At 36.7% G+C, this 13,297-nt stretch overlaps 1 protein-coding gene and 1 pseudogene across 10 annotated transcripts in view; both read right to left on the reverse strand.

Annotated features, from left to right (window-relative positions):
• The window catches only part of CNTRL (centriolin), a 96,712-nt gene that overhangs the window by 70,762 nt on the left and 12,653 nt on the right, over positions 1 to 13,297 (reverse strand). For 8 of the 9 annotated variants that reach the window (XM_050761908.1, XM_050761913.1, XM_050761911.1 and 5 more), the window contains 6 exons: positions 12,965 to 13,212; positions 10,982 to 11,112; positions 8,670 to 8,800; positions 7,129 to 7,270; positions 5,096 to 5,282; positions 45 to 238 (listed from right to left, as the gene is read on the reverse strand). In XM_050761908.1, coding sequence (XP_050617865.1) covers positions 45 to 238; positions 5,096 to 5,282; positions 7,129 to 7,270; positions 8,670 to 8,800; positions 10,982 to 11,112; positions 12,965 to 13,181 — 1,002 coding nt within the window. In that variant the 5' untranslated portion in view covers positions 13,182 to 13,212. The remainder of the gene's footprint in view (positions 1 to 44; positions 239 to 5,095; positions 5,283 to 7,128; positions 7,271 to 8,669; positions 8,801 to 10,981; positions 11,113 to 12,964; positions 13,213 to 13,297) is intronic. The other variant, XM_050761910.1, reaches the window with a different exon arrangement.
• Positions 2,594 to 3,458, reverse strand: LOC126937969 (actin-related protein 2/3 complex subunit 3-like; annotated as a pseudogene). Its single transcript, XR_007719914.1, has one exon. The product of XR_007719914.1 is annotated as an actin-related protein 2/3 complex subunit 3-like (transcript).

The following is a 13,297-nucleotide window of genomic DNA, read 5'->3' on the forward strand; positions in this document are numbered from 1 at the left end:
GTCTTAAGAGAATACAGCCAAAGCAATGTAAAATATGAACTTACCAATTCATTTTTTGTGTTTAAGTCACTCTTGAGTTCCTCACAGCTCTGTTTCTGTAACATGGCCTCCTCTTTCAATGATTTGTTCAATTTATCTTGATTTTTAATTTCCTCAAGAAACCTTGTTTGTTTGCTCTTAAGCTCTTCAGTTTCTATCATCTTTTTTTCTAGGTCTCTTTCCAGTCTTTCCACTTCTTCTGTCAATGAAAATTTAATAGTTTATTTATCATTATATTTCCTATTTTTAAAAAGATAAGAATATTTCTCAAAACAATAGCAAAAAAAAGGCTAAAAATATCATAAACACAATTCTACTTTTAAAATTAGCCACCACGGTTTTGGAAAAAAGACTATCCTGATCTTAAAATTGATTTATATTAAGAGGCAAGAAGACATCATTTTGATGACATTTTTAAAAGATTAATACTTTACTTCCAAGTATTTAATCCAATTAGTGTGCTGATAAATGAGTTTTTTTCTAGGTGACCTTTGAAAAACATGCAATATTTGATCTGACATTAGTAATTACATTTAAAAGGATGCTGCAAACATATTTGCAAAATTTTGTATTATCTTAAAATTATTCAATGGCTTTCTGTTACTCTTAGGATAAGATCCAACAGGCTTGCAAAAAGGTGATAAAGCTCTTCATAATTTAGACTCAACCTCCCTCTTCTGCCTCATCTTTAAGCATACTCTACTGCAGCTTTCTTAAAGTGATCCCATTTCTTCAGATTTTTGATGCCTCTTCTCACCTATAGGCTTTTATTCACACACTTTCCCTAGAACTGTCTTCCTCTACCTCCTACTGAGCTATTTTGCATCCTCCAGGTCTTAAGTTTTAAAAAATATATATTGAGAAGCCTGCCCAGGCCCTATCCTGTCGCCAGGTTAGATGATTCTGAAGTATGCTCCCACGCTACCCTGAAATTCTGCTTGGCCCTTGTCACACAGGGAGTTGTAAAATGTGATCAAATAGCTTAGCTGTCTGCCTTCCCCCACTAAAGTGTCACAAAAGCAGAAATTACATCTATCTGGCTCACCTAGACTAGATCCTAAGAGCCTAGCACATTAAAGTCTCCTAATTAATATCTGAAGGCATGAAGAAACCATAAGTAGTCTAACCATTTCCCCCAAAAGTTATCTAGATGACTTTCCTTTGCATTATTAATATTTTTAATGATTCCAAAACATAAACTTCAGAATAACAAATGTTGAGTTAGGGAGATTCCAAACTAATAAAAACTTGCCACATTTGTCCAGTATTGGATCAAATCATATGAAATTGCCAGTTTTGCAGATCAAAACAGACTAACAGTAATTTCAAATGAACATACAGGCTCATTTCCCAACACTCTAAATTGGCTATTTCATACCTTCCTCTTTTTTTTTTTTTTTTTGTGACAGAGTCTTGCTCTGTTGCCCAGGCTGGAGTGCAGTGGCATGAACTCTGCTCACTACAAGCTCCGCCTCCTGGGTTCACGCCATTCTCCTGCCTCAGCCTCCTGAGTAGCTGGGACTACAGGCGCCTGCCACACGCTCGGCTAATTTTTTGTACTTTTAGTAGAGATGGGGTTTCACCGTGTTAGCCAGGATGGTCTCGATCTCCTGACCTCGTGATCCACCCGCCTTGGCCTCCCAAATTTCTGGGATTACAGGCGTGAGCCACCGCGCCCAGCTCATACCTTCCTCTTTCTTCTCAAACTTCCCATGCACCTTCTTCTATTTTCTCTCTCACCTGATGATCTCACATTTAATTAAGAAAATGACCCCATCAATAAGAACTCCCTATTTTCCCACCACCACAGCAACAAAACTACCCACACCTGCACATATCTTCGCTCCTTTCTGAAGGAGAAAGTGTCACTCCTACCAAAGGGATGATTTTTTCCTTTTTTTCTCTAATCTCATTCTTTTGTCTTCTCAAGAACCAAAAGAATTGAGCCATGTCTTGTTTCTCCACTCTGCTTTCAGCTTTTATTTTTTTTTTAGACAGAGTCTCGCTCTGTCGTCCAGGCTGAAGTGCAGTGGCACGACATCAGCTCACAGCAGCCTCTGTCTGCCAGGCTCAAGTGATTCTCCTCTCTCAGCCTCCCAAGTAGCTGAGATTACAGGTGCCCATCACCACATCCAGCTAATTTTTGTATTTTTAATAGAGACGGGGTTTTGCTATGTTAGCCAGGCTGATCTCGAACTCCTGACCTCAAGTGATCCACCTGCCTTGGCCTCCCAAAGTGCTGGGATTACAGGTGTAAATCGGTACACCTGGCCTCCACTCCGCTTTTGAATATTCTGTTCATTTGGTTTTTTGTTTTCTGGCTTTGAGGTTTACTGCATTTGTTGTTTCTGCCCATTTCCTGGTCTGGAAGCCACTGGTGAATTTTTTATTTTTTATTTTTGGTCTTTTAAAAAAATTATTTATTAAGTACTAGAAGAGACATTGTGGGAGAAAATTTCAAATCTCCAGCCAAATGTCTCCCTCCTATTCATTCTCCAATCCATTATAATCTAGCATCTGTTCCCACCATTTCTTTCTTTTTTTTTTTTTTACATGGAATGTTAGAAATTTCTTTATTATGACTTATTCTTATTAAGCGCCAGCTTAATGCTGCAGAAAACTTCAAATCACCCTTGATAACTCACTTTCTTGTCTCCCACCCAAATTACTGATCAAGAGTTTTTCAAGTAAAGACATGCTCTTCTCTCTTCTGTATAAAACTTTACGAAATAAAGGCAAAAGATTGTGTACATCTCACTGGAAAATGCTGCCCAGGGCTCTGGAGACGGTGGCTGCCCGGGTTCCCTTCACTGTCCAGGTCCTGAAAGACTCTTGTTCATGAACTGTCTCTTCACAAAGCAAATCCACCACTTGCTAGGTTTATCATTCCGAGGGTCAAAAACTTTCTCACAAAGTCTCAGTCCAGTCTCTTGCCTTAGCTGTTGTAAATAGGCTCTCATCACTTCATCTTCCTGTTTGTTTGCAGGTTTGGCATAAATTGCGTTAAGTGGAAAACCAGGCTCTCCAGGAATGGGAAAATTAGTGATTCCCAATGTATACATTTATTTCTCACCTTGGCTTTTGGAATTGCACTTTTGGAGTTTCTTCAGACATTCAGAAATATAGAGAGTTATATATATCAAGGTCCTATCAGCTTCATTCTTAATTTCATAGTTTTTGAAGAAGACATTGGCCTTGAAGTAATAGATGGCTTCATCCACAATATCTGTATCTTTTGTGTCTCTGGGTGCAGGTCCTTTGAATTGACTTCTGATAGGTAACAGTGCCATGTTTCCGATGAGTTTGGTGTCAGGATCCATGAGAGAAGAGTGGTAAGCCGGCATCTTGGCAGCACCCGGATTCCAACCCAGAGGAGCAGAATCTCTGTTCCCACCATTTCTTAACTACTCCTCTCAAGATCATTATCATCTGTTGCCAATCTAAAGCACTTCTCTGCTTATCTCACTTAATATCTCAGCAACATTCAACAGAGTTGACCACTTCCTCTCTTGAAAGCTTCTCCGGGCTATTTCCCACTATTTCCTGGTTTTCTTCTACCTTGCTGGCCTCTCTTTCTCAGCTTCCTTAGCAACTACTTTTCTTCTTTCTCCCAGCCACCGCCTGAGTAAGCTGATTTCCATGGAATTTAACGTCATTTTTATGCTGATGTGACTCAGCATAAAATTTGTGTGGTTAGTCCAGATCTCTTTAAACTCCAGACTCACATTTCTGACTCTTTATTTGACACCTCCACTTAGCTGTCTCACAGACATTTCAAATTGAATATGTCCTAAACAAACCTCTGAATTCTCCATTTTTATAAATTATATCTCCATCTAGCCACTTACTTGAACCAAAAGCCTGGGGATTATCCAATCCATTAGAAAACGCTGCTACTTCTACCTTCAAAACTGATCCATCTATCTTTCATTTCCACATCCAACATGTTAAGTACAGGCCATCAACGTTTCTAACCTGGATCACTCCTATCCAAGTGTTAACCAGGGCTGACTCTGCTTAGCTTTCAAGATCTTGTGACTGCATTCAGATGGTATGGCATAGACTCCAGCCTAGATTACTACACTAGCCTCCTAATAGGTCCCTTCATCTCCATTTTCTCTGCTCCAAATCATTCTACTATGTATCAAAAATGATGTCCTATCCCTGCTTAAAAATTGTCAGTGGCAGCTGGGCACGGTGGCTCATGCCTGTAATCCCAGCACTTTGGCAGGCCGAAGTGGGTGGATCACCTGAGGTTGGGAGTTCGAGACCAGACTGACCCTGTCAGAGAAACCAGAGAAACCCCATCTCTACTAAAAATTAAAAATTAGCCTGGCGTGGTGGTGTGTGCCTGTAATCCCAGCTACTTGGGAGGCTGAGGCAGGAGAAACGTTTGAACTTGGGAGGTGGAGGTTGCAGTGAGCTGAGATTGCACCATTGCACCCCAGCCTGGGCAACAAGAGTGAAACTGTGTCTCAAAAAAAAAATTGTCAATGGCTTTCCACTGCAGCTGAAATAAAATACAAATTCCAAGGCCCTGTGCCGCCTCACACCTACCTATGTCTATACACTTTTTATTGAGCTGTCCTCCAGTCTATCTGATTTTCTTTCACTTCCTTAAACTCACAGGGTCTTTTGAACTAAAGAACAAGCTGCTCCCTCCCCTTAATGCCATTCTTCACGCGGCTACCCCTCTCTTCTCTTTGCTTTCAGGTTAAATGTCACTCCCTCAGAAAGCCATTCCTCTATGCCACAGAGAGGGCTCCCCTCTGTTACTTTATCTGATTTATTTGCTTTTTGTCTGTCTTCTCTGCCAAAACATAAGCTGCATGGATGCCAGTACCATATGTCTTGCTCCCCATTGTATTCTTAGTGCCAAATACAATGCCTGGTTCACAGTATACATTCAGTAAATATTTGTTGAATCGATTTATGCTGCCATTTCCTGTGTACATTTTAATAGCATTATAAAGTTCATAATACATATTTCTAGATAACTTCTGAAACTAAATTCCTCCCTCACCGAAATTTATTATTTTTTTAAGTTTAATCTTACCTAAACTGAATCTCTCAAAAGCCTCCTGTCTATCCTGAGTGGTTACTGGCTGACCTTCCAAACTTTCCAGTGAACGGAGGTGGAAAATGGTAAACTGGAGGTAATGAGGAAGGGTCACAACTGGATTTTCAACTAGGATCAGAGAAATCAAATCTTGAAGCGGTTTCAACTTGCTTATATCTTGGAGCTGAAATGATATAACATTAGTATTGGTATAATGTAATTTAAAAATCATAGCATACCTAAAGGAAGTTACAAATCAACTAAATTTAACATGGCAAGGAATCTACTCATGAAACCAATTACCCAAAAGTAGTGGTAATACTTTTGGGTATTTCCAGTATGGAAAGGGAGTATATGAGTATTTATGGTATATTTGGGCAGTATTAGGCATTTTTCCATACACTGTTTCATTTATGACTCCTCACAACAACCTATCATGTAAGTATCATCTTAATTTTACAGATGAAGAAACTCAGGATCAAAGAAGTTAGGTGACTTGCCCAGAGTTCAAAGCCTGTAAGTGAATGAAACAGGATTTGAATTCAAGTTCGTGTAACTCTCAACTTTGTCTTTTCATTATACCGATTCAACAAATCAAAAAAATGAATGGTTATAAAAAATATTTTGGCAAATCTTCAGATAACTGTGCTATAATTGATAGTTTATTTAGATAGTTTATTCTCAACCTAAAAATGTTGAGAAACAGTACTCCAAATAGCTAGTACAAATAAATCTTCTCTCCCAAGTGAATGTGCAGCACTCTTCATAATGCCAATGTCAAATATCAACGGGGTGAGGACAGCATACAAAATTAGAAATAAATATTTATTGATTTTCCTATTGCATAGCTGACACTAAGTTGACACTATCTAAGGATCAACTACTTCAGGAATATTTATGGCAAATTTTAGATCTATGGCTACCTCTTCCCATCATCCCATAGCGTCAACAGCTCCAAGGTGATGCTGTACAACGTGGGTTTGGGCTTGGGCTCTGACGCTCCTGGACTGTCACAGGATAAAATCAGAAAGCATAAGTATTGTTAACAACACGGCATTAAATGAATATTGCTTCTTCTTATTGGCCTCCACTGGTGAAGGCTTAAAGAATATAGCTTTAGACTTATTTAGTGTTTTAAAGTTTTTTTTAAAGCATTTTTCACATCTATCATTTCATCCGAGCCCCCATAATACCCCTGTAAAGGAGGCAGTATAGGGATTATTTTCCCCAAACAGTGAGTTTTAGAGGGATTAAAGAATTCTCCAAGGTCATGGAAGGCAATTCTATAGAGACTCATCTTTGAAGTCACATTTTTCATTTTCTATTCTACAACTGATGTTCTTTAAATTATAGCACAGTTTTCCCAATTTTAATACAAATTTAAATAAATTAACATTTTTACTAAGCAAATGCTTATTAAATACCTACTGTGAATAAATACCATAAGAAAACCATAAACTATACTCCAGAGAAAAATATACAACATCATCTAAATATGTAAATCATGATAACAAAGTTGCTCTATATTGAAAAGCTAGTGATCAACCTCTTGTAACACCTAACATCATAATCAAAATAAACTGGTAAATTTGAAATGAAAAGTTAATACTGTCAAAAAAAAAAAAAAACCCAGAACTTTCTTCCAGGCATTCAGTGATCTGGATTCTGGCACAAAATGTGACTCTGGATAAGGGACTTAACCTGTCCTAGACCTACTTGTTACTACCTAACTCATAGCGATAGAAAAATAATCCCTGTACCGCTTTCTTAACAAGAGTGTTATGAGGCTCACATGAAATGATAAATGTAAAAATGCTAAGAGATCAACTCTTGGTTACTATGGAACCCATGCAAAATGAGGACTGCTTGTATTTAATGAATCTAGAAAATCATGGGCTATGTCTGAATCTAGTGTTTAGACAAATGACTAAAACTTTAAAAGAAGAAATCCCATTTTTAAAAAACTTAGATATGTTTAATCTTTTATTTTTCAACAAGTCTAAACATTCCTGCTATTTTGAATAACTTACCGATGATATCTTGTTGCCTTTCAAATTGAGGACTCGCAAAGATTTTAACTTCTTCCCTAACCATACTGGAATATGCTCAATTTCATTTCCTGCAAGGTTAAGCTTTTGCAGATTACACATATTTTCTATGCCTTCAATTTTGCTGGAAAGCAAAGGATAAAATAAAATTTAGTAAGTATAATTATAGAGTCTCTCATTGTATTTTTAGAATAAACAGCCTTAGCTCCATGTGAGATTATTTTTCATAATGATAATTTATCAACTCTTTTCATAAATGAGAACAAAGAAAAGTGGCTAAAGCCAAATTTACCAGAACAGCTAAACTGCCAACCTTTTATTACTATGCCAGGAATCCTATCCATCTTATTATTAGACTTTGCAACTCCATAACATAGAAAAGAAAAATTTGTCCATGGCAATCTCACCAACTACTGCGAACAATACTAGCAAACAGCCAGCAGAGAGCTGGGAAACTCAATAGCACCCTGTGCTATCTGCTACATTCCTGTCCAAAAGATGTTCTTAATTATTGCCTTAAGTCATCATAAAAAGATTAGCTATGCCAGCAGGATGTGGGAGCCCATAGATGATACTGTATTTATGAATATAAGTAATTTAATCAGAACTTTTAAATAAAGCATTTATCACACATATTGATGAATTCTGACTGATGAAGCTTTTTCCAAGTCACTTCTAGTTTATTTGTCAATTTAATTCCTTGGTCAATTTTCTATACTGCACAAATACTTCAGAGCTTCTATCTACACTAGGTAAATATTTCTAAGCTTCTCTACTTTCACTTTTATTTTGCTGAAAATAATTTCATCAGAATCAACTTTTTATACAACTTTTATAATAAGGGTTTGGTTCATTAATCATTTTTTTTCACTTCAGTTTTGTCATATCAGAACTTCTGCCATTGCTATTCATTTTCTTGGCAATTCTATCTACCAAGTCTAACTTGGGGGAAAGCATACAGATATTAATAATTTCAAGATTTGATTATTGTATCATTTTGTCTATAACAAGTTTTCTATATGCAGTTTTAGCCACTGTCAGTTTTAGTATATTTATTTCTCACAGTAATATTTACTATGAATTGGAAACGATTGAAAGCATATTTCTTGTAGCAATGAGCAAAGAACATCAGAATCAAAACAGATTAGAACATCTTGGGGGTCAAAACGGCAAGGTTAAAACATTCTGCTTCATGTCAACATTCTTAACGCAATAAGGTAATAAAATCACAGACAATATCTGAGAAAACTCCCTGTCATAAACTAAATTAAGATATAATTTGGTGCTCAAAAATATATCTCTTTGATAATGCTAGATGTTATTCTGTACTTCAGTAATGCCAAAACATAAAGACAATTACCTACCATATGTGAAGAGATAGACATTTATTTGATCAATGAATAAAGATAAAAAATCTTCTGTTCCTGTGTCAAAGGATTCTTTCAGTAATGTGGATAACATTAATCTACCTCTCTAACAAAGCTACCTACAATGCTACCTAAAGATTTTGTTATATAACTCACCTGATTTTGTTATAGGATAAGTTGAGTTCACGTAATTTTAACAGCTTGTCCAACTTTTCAATCTTCCCTATTAGATTATAGCTGAGATTCAGTACTTCAAGTTTAATACATTTTTCCAAATTCTCGATATACTAATTGGAAACAAATGAATAAATACTTTACACAACAGATGCCTTGACATACAGTATAATATTTACATATGTGCATCAGGGACTGTTTGATCAGTCATCAGAAAATAATATACCCTTACTGTTCTCCTGGACAATCCCTTGATGCAATTCTCCTTGACTAGGAGTAATAACTCTACTCAAGCTACCAAACTCTCCTTGCCCTTCAGTAGACAACGACATTGTCTACATACTAAGAAGCTCAAGACTATCCAACAAGATTTCCCTCACTATCGTTCCCTCTACCTCAGTTTTGCTATACCTCTCCCTCTCATTCCCCTCTTTTCTTCCAAAAGGTAGTGCTATGGTTTTAGTTTATTTTCTGAAGATCTTGTTTGCTATAAAATCTATATAATATGTAGCTATTTAAGCATATATAAATATGTTTGCTATAAATTCTATAAAATATGTGTGTGTGTATATATATATGCAAACAAGATCTTCAGAAAATAAACAGTGCTAACAAGGAAATAAAGACATCTTGTGACAGAGTGCAAGGCACCAACATGGCAGATTTTGCCAGTTTTGTTCACTACTCTAACATTACTGCCTGGTGCTAAATACTTGTTGACTAAAAGAATGAGAGTGCAACTGAGGACAGGGTGGCTAATTGTGATTGGGTGGTAACAGAAGGCATCGGCCTGGAGGACAGAATGAGACCCTGTCTCAAAAAAAAGAGAAGACCTCACTAAGTTGAGACCTTAATAACAAGAAGCCAGCTGTATGAACATCTAGGTTGCCCAGGCTGGAGTATAATGGCGCGATCTTAGCTCACTGCAACCTCCACCTCCCGGGTTCAAGTGATTCTCCTGTCTCAGCCTTCTGGGTAGCTGGGATTACAGGCACCTGCCACTACGCCCGGCTAATTTTTGGTATTTTTAGTAGAGATGGGGTTTCACCACGTTGCCCAGGCTGGTCTCAAACTCCTGACCTCAGGTGATCTGCCCACCTCAGCCTCCAAAAGTGCTGGGATTACAGGCGTGAGCCACTGTGCCCAGCTGCTGCTTTTATTTTAACTTTTAAAAATACATCTTTCATTAAACACAACTTTTAAGTCTTTATGTATGTTAAATCTGTCAATACTTTTCCTTTGTGGTACTAGGGTTAGTATTTGCTTAGGGGGAACTTCACCACTCTAAGATTTTTAAAATATTCTCATATACTCTCTCTAATACTTTTAGAGCATTTCTGCTAGTTGGTTTTTGTTTTGCTTTGTTTTCATTTAGTTCTTCACCCTTCTGGAATTACTTTTTGTGAATAATATGTGGTAGAAATCTAAGGTTTTTTTCTTCCAATTAAAGGAATTAAGTTGTCTATTATAATGTGTTCATGTTGTATAGTTTATGAATAAAGCTGTAAACACTCTAGAGCAGAAATTAGCAAACATTTTCTGTAAAAGGCTGATATGGTTTGGCTGTGTCCCCACCCAAATCTCATCTTGAATTCCCATGTGTTGTGGGAGGGACCCAGTGGGAGGTAATTGAATCATAGGGGCAGGTCCCATGCTGTTCTCGTGAGAGTAAGTCTGATGAGATCTGATGGTTATTATAAGGGGGAGTTTTCCTTCACAAGCTCTCTTTTTGCCTTCTGCCATCTATGTAAGATGTGACTTGCTCCTTTTTGTCTTCCACCATGATTGTGAGGCTTCCCCAGCCACGTGGAACTGTAAGTCCAATTAAACCGCTTTCTTTTGTAAATTGCCCAGTCTTGGGTATGTCTTTATCAGCAGCATGAAAACGAACTAATACAAAGGCCAAATAGTAAATGTTTTTGGCTTTGTAGGCCATATAGTCTGCGGCAACTACTAAGCTCTGCTACTGTAGTGCAAAAACAACCATAGACAATATGTAAACAAATAAGTGTGACTGTGTTCCAGCAAAACTTTACTTACAAAAATAGCAGGCCTGATCTAGCCTGTAAGCTGTACTTTGCCAACCCCTTCTCTACAGAGTCAATATTGTAGAGAATATTGAGTAATAGAAACCTATTAATTTGGAGATGTCATATACTTCTGATTTAGAATATTCACTGGAAACAATAAAAGGTCTGCCACAAATTAGGCAACATTAGGATAATTTTTTTTCACAGTTTTAAAGCACAGAAAAGTTAAAAACAGTATCTATGCTCAGAAATTGTGGGTCCTACCTTAAATTTCTTGCCACCATCTTTAGAAAGAGAAAGGTTCAGAGACTTTATCAATGCCAAATTGTCCTGTTTAGTAAGTTTTTTAATGAGGGCCTCTGTAATATATCGAACTCCTGCATGTGAATCAGCTCCTGAAATTACAGAAACAGATCATCATCAGTAGAGGAAAGACATGAATATCACAAAGAACAAATCGTTTTGATGTTATATAACAAAAACAAAAATTAAGCCATGCATATACCAAGAAAAGCTGGCTATTTCTAATCATAATGTTTTAATAATGTTTTACTTCATAGCATTTCATAACTATAATGAGGATGATAATGGTTATACACACTATAAATATTTGCTGTGTGCCAAACTTTGGGCTAAATGGTTTACATTTTTAAAATTTAATTTATGCAACAAACCTTTGAGAGAGAATTACTAATATCATCACTTATTTAAAAAACATCATTTGCTCAAGATCCTACAGCTAATTAAGGCACAAATCCAGAACTTGAACCCAGTCAGAGGAATATAAAACTTGCACTTTTAACTATATGAAGTTTTTTTTTTTTTTGAGACGGAGTCTCGCTTTGTCGCCCAGGCTGGAGTGCAGTGGCCGGATCTCAGCTCACTGCAAGCTCCGCCTCCCGGTTTTACGCCATTCTCCTGCCTCAGCCTCCCGAGTAGCTGGGACTACAGGCGCCCACCACCTCGCCCGGCTAGTTTTTTGTATTTTTTTTTTAGTAGAGACGGGGTTTCACCATATTAGCCAGGATGGTCTCGATCTCCTGACCTCGTATGAAGTTTTTTTTAGCAATATTTTCATGTTAGTTTTTAAAAATAAACTGGTAATAGTTGTTTGTTTTTTAGAAAATTCCAATCTAAAGTTCAGAAACACTGAAATTCTTAAATATCTTTTCCTTTTTTTTTATGGTGAGAAACTCTAAATTTGTTGCTCTTTTAAATAGAGAAAATCACAACATATTGTACAGAGCTAGAGTAGTCACTTGAGGGATGGCAAATCTGGTCTTATAACGTTCCAGGATATTGTTGTCAAAGACTGTTAATGCCATATTACATTTTACAAAAGTATCCCTAAAAACAAAATCATCTCTTGGTTCTTGCCTTATGAGTCAGAAAAAATTAATCCTGTGTTGAGATCCAGGCTGTGAGTCAAAGATTCCCTAAGATTATTTATAAGTTAGTATTAAATTTATTTTGGTTCAAAATAAAATGATTTTTAAATTTAACTTGGCTTGTTCTGGGAAAGAAAATTAATATTTGATTAATATTCTAAATTTGATAATATTCTAAAATATCAATCGTATTAGAAATAACAATATGCCAACTAGCAGTAAAGATATAGCATAAACCCAATGTTGTTAATGCTTACTAATAAAACATGATTAGAGTTTAATGGCTATTATTTCACGACTTACCAAAGAATAACTTACTTTTGAAGTCAAATGCTCTACCACTAAGCTATACCCCCATCAATGCACTTTTGAGAACAGATTCCTAGACTAACAGAATGCTTTTAAGAAAAAAACAAAACACTGGTGGAACATACATGCATGTCCCATATGTGGAAATCAGTCCATTCACAGATAAGCAGTTTGCTAATAAGAAGACTGGCACAGGCCAAGTATGGATAACATTTTTTTACTGAATTAAGGCACTCCACTCTGAAGTGAAAAGATCTTCCCTCCCTTAACCAAAGAGGATGGCAAGTTTTGGTTTGAGTTTTAAGACACTCTCCTACCACAGGAAACAAAGCTTCCTCTTTCTGGAAACTCCCTGTTTGAATCCACTGACATCTTTACCCTCACCCAGAAACCTCAGTCCTCCCACTATCCTTACACAGTTTCTGTTAATAGAAACAACAGATCAAATTAGTACCAGAATGTTACAGTTGGACCAAAAATGCAAGCTGAAAATTTTCCATCTCTACTTAAAGTATGTGGTCAGACCAATTCTTAGATTAAAAAGTGATACCTTTATGGTCTTGGTAGTCCAAAAGCATATTGTTTTCATCTGCAATCTCAACTTGCTCACACCACTGTCCTCCAGAATGAAAAGGTAGAGTCTCTGATCCAATCAAAGGTGAAAGTGACCTAGATCTCAGATTGGACATAGATGATGGGATAGGAGAGTGAGATGACGATGGCATCTTTGCTTTGCAGAATATTTTTTGTTGAGAACCTTTCTTCATTGCAAAAATAAAGCCAGGTGTTCATCAAAACCTGTAAGAGTTTTCAGTATATTCAACAAGATTAATTTTTAAGAGCTATCAAAACTATTATTTCTAGAAACTTCAGGTCTATAAAG

The sequence above is a fragment of the Macaca thibetana genome, chromosome 15, assembly GCF_024542745.1.
Source record: "Macaca thibetana thibetana isolate TM-01 chromosome 15, ASM2454274v1, whole genome shotgun sequence".
In the NCBI taxonomy this organism is placed as follows: Eukaryota; Metazoa; Chordata; class Mammalia; order Primates; family Cercopithecidae; genus Macaca; species Macaca thibetana.